Source organism: Aplysia californica, unplaced genomic scaffold, assembly GCF_000002075.1.
Source record: "Aplysia californica isolate F4 #8 unplaced genomic scaffold, AplCal3.0 scaffold00174, whole genome shotgun sequence".
Taxonomy (NCBI): domain Eukaryota; kingdom Metazoa; phylum Mollusca; class Gastropoda; order Aplysiida; family Aplysiidae; genus Aplysia; species Aplysia californica.
This window is the reverse complement of record NW_004797444.1, coordinates 164,258-166,757: the sequence shown is the minus strand read 5'-3', so window position 1 is coordinate 166,757 and position 2,500 is coordinate 164,258. Positions and strand designations below refer to the sequence as shown.

The 2,500-nt window shown below is 36.6% G+C and overlaps 1 protein-coding gene across 1 annotated transcript in view; it reads right to left on the bottom strand.

The window, feature by feature from the left end:
* LOC101852406 overlaps positions 1–1,908 on the bottom strand; it is a 21,236-nt gene extending 19,328 nt beyond the window's left edge. The window contains exon 1 of the mRNA XM_005098152.2: positions 1,610–1,908. Within this exon, the coding sequence (XP_005098209.1) occupies positions 1,610–1,891 (282 nt within the window). The 5' untranslated portion in view covers positions 1,892–1,908. The remainder of the gene's footprint in view (positions 1–1,609) is intronic.
* Between the last annotated feature and the right edge of the window lie 592 nt (positions 1,909–2,500).

The following is a 2,500-nucleotide window of genomic DNA, read 5'->3' as shown; positions in this document are numbered from 1 at the left end:
GTTTAATAATTTTTCACCAAATGAAGCCATATTAGTGTTTTATACCTCAATAAAGGAAAAAAAAAAATTAGACATAGATTATGTAAACTGCTATGCCAAAATGTCAATCAAATTTTAATTCAAGGTAGATAATCAAATCCAGAGCAAAAAAAAAGTAGCATCACAAAAAAAAGGGCGAATTTGAGAATCATCAATAAAGAAGAAACATAATTTACAAGAGGCACTGTTTTGTAAGTGAGATTTATCTAAACCATACTAACTTTTTATTGTGCACGTACGTCACTGTTCATCATTAAAAGGTAATAATTTGCAAAGTTATGCCGTTTTTATGCAACGAGCTGATTATCAAAATCGTTAACACGCAGCCACACCGAAACTACATGATTGAAAACACGATTCTTTGAATTAAAACTATCACTCAGCAAACCAATTGAACAGACTCTCCCCTTGGGGAAAATCATACGTAAATGTATGGAAAACTAGTTATACTTTGTATATGAATATGTTCCCAATAAACCCTGTAGCCATTTCAGTATAACTTTCAGCCGTCATTAAAAATGTAGTTTTCAAAATATTCCTTTCACTCAAATGTGACTTCAGGTTAAAATGATGTCCTTGTTATCCTTTTGTTCAAGTAAAAAAAAAAAAAAAAAATAAGCGTCAGACTAACTTGCATAAAAATGCTTTAGTGAGAAATCAGAACAACTTAACATGAAATATTTACTCGAGCCGCTATAAACCTAAAATACCCCCAAAAATGTAATACAAATTATTACAACCCCTTCCCCCACCATTAAAATACATTGTGTTGAATCAAACTGAAAGATTTGTTCAGACAGTTTAAATACCCAAACTTTCGACAAACATAACCAAAACGTTATACCCAAGGAGCTAAAAAGGACACCCAAAAACTCTTTAACTGAATCACCGCATCTTTTTCAAGTAATGCCCGACTTCTACAAATGTAACAAAATCATTCAACTGACAGTCAACAGGTTTCTGTTCTTCCATTAATTGACAGGGAAAACTAAAAACTGTAGCTTTTCATCTTTACTGAAATATGTAACTCTTTTCCCACTATCATTTTTTATCTGCTCAAATTTTATTTAGACACGAAGGCAAGACAGCTATCTGGCACAGTTAAATTAGCCTCTACATCTCTTCTCCATGAATTGAATCTATACATCCACTTTGTCCTGACAAAGTCGTGCTGCTGGTAACAATGATGAACTATCCACCACCACATGAACCCACAGGTGTTAACTATTCTTAACTAGATATTTTTACATTATTGCAAAATGCTCCTGATCAGGTGAACATCATAATGGCTCACACGCAAGCTTCACGACAGCTTCTTTTACTCATCAATACAGGGCAGCATTATTGCTACGACCAGGACAAGGGTTAAAAGTCCCAATTTCACCTTAGGCCTATAAAGCAGGTGATGTTGACTTTGCAAATACTACAGAGTTAAGTTAATTAGTTTGCACCGTTTAGAACCGATTTCAAAAGGTAGATTCGAGGGGATTCACAATAAATAAGATTTAACTTTACTACTAACAACATGATAGAACTAAGGCCATTGACTCATTTGGGCCTGGCTACTCACATGGTTATTCGTCGTGGTATAGTCTGGTGCCCATGGAGGTTTTGCAACTGTCAGTGTTGTTTGGTGCATCCGCCTGTCCCCTCTCCTGGGGCGGGCAGGGGCAGAGGGTGAACGAGGCTGCCCATAATAAGCTCTGTGACTGTAGGGTTCATGAATCACCGGGTAATGACAACCTTCTTCTGTCAATAGCGTTCTTGCTGTCTTCCCTTGTCCGAAATTGATTCGATGATCGAATATCGGTTTCGGTACTATCACATCTGAACTTGTTTGATTCTCAGCCATTGTCCTCCTAGATCTAGATTCTAGATCTACCTATTTTACTAACAACAATATACTGTTCAAAACAAAAGAACGCATATGGGACCGTCCATAACTATAAACAAAGATTTACATTTAAGTGTAGAAAAAAAGGAAGACGACACAAAACGTTCAACTCAACAAAGTCATCACACTCTTCAAGTATAATAAAACACTGATAGAACTAAGCTATTCTTACAAATCGTGCCCTAAACTCGTGTGTAAAGTATTTCGAACAACCCATAAAGATGCTCCTATGCGTCCGCAAAGAAAAAGATGTGACAATATTCAAGACTTATAAAAAGTACTGGTGCTCAAAAATGCTCAATCTAAAGACTCAGAAACTGAGGACATTTACTGATCCTTTATTTCTAAAAGATTAATTGTAGTCTCACACAACCTTACTGGTAACAAGTAAGTTTCGGTTGCTAGCAACAACACCGTTAGACTGAGTGGCGCACTAATCTCATTGTTATTGAGGTGTTTATAAAAGTTGGATCGACGACTACGTAGGGAAACAAATACCTATGGATTTTTAAATCGCGCTCTCCTTTCGCGTCGACTCTACACTTCCTCGGGTGACATCCCCCCCCC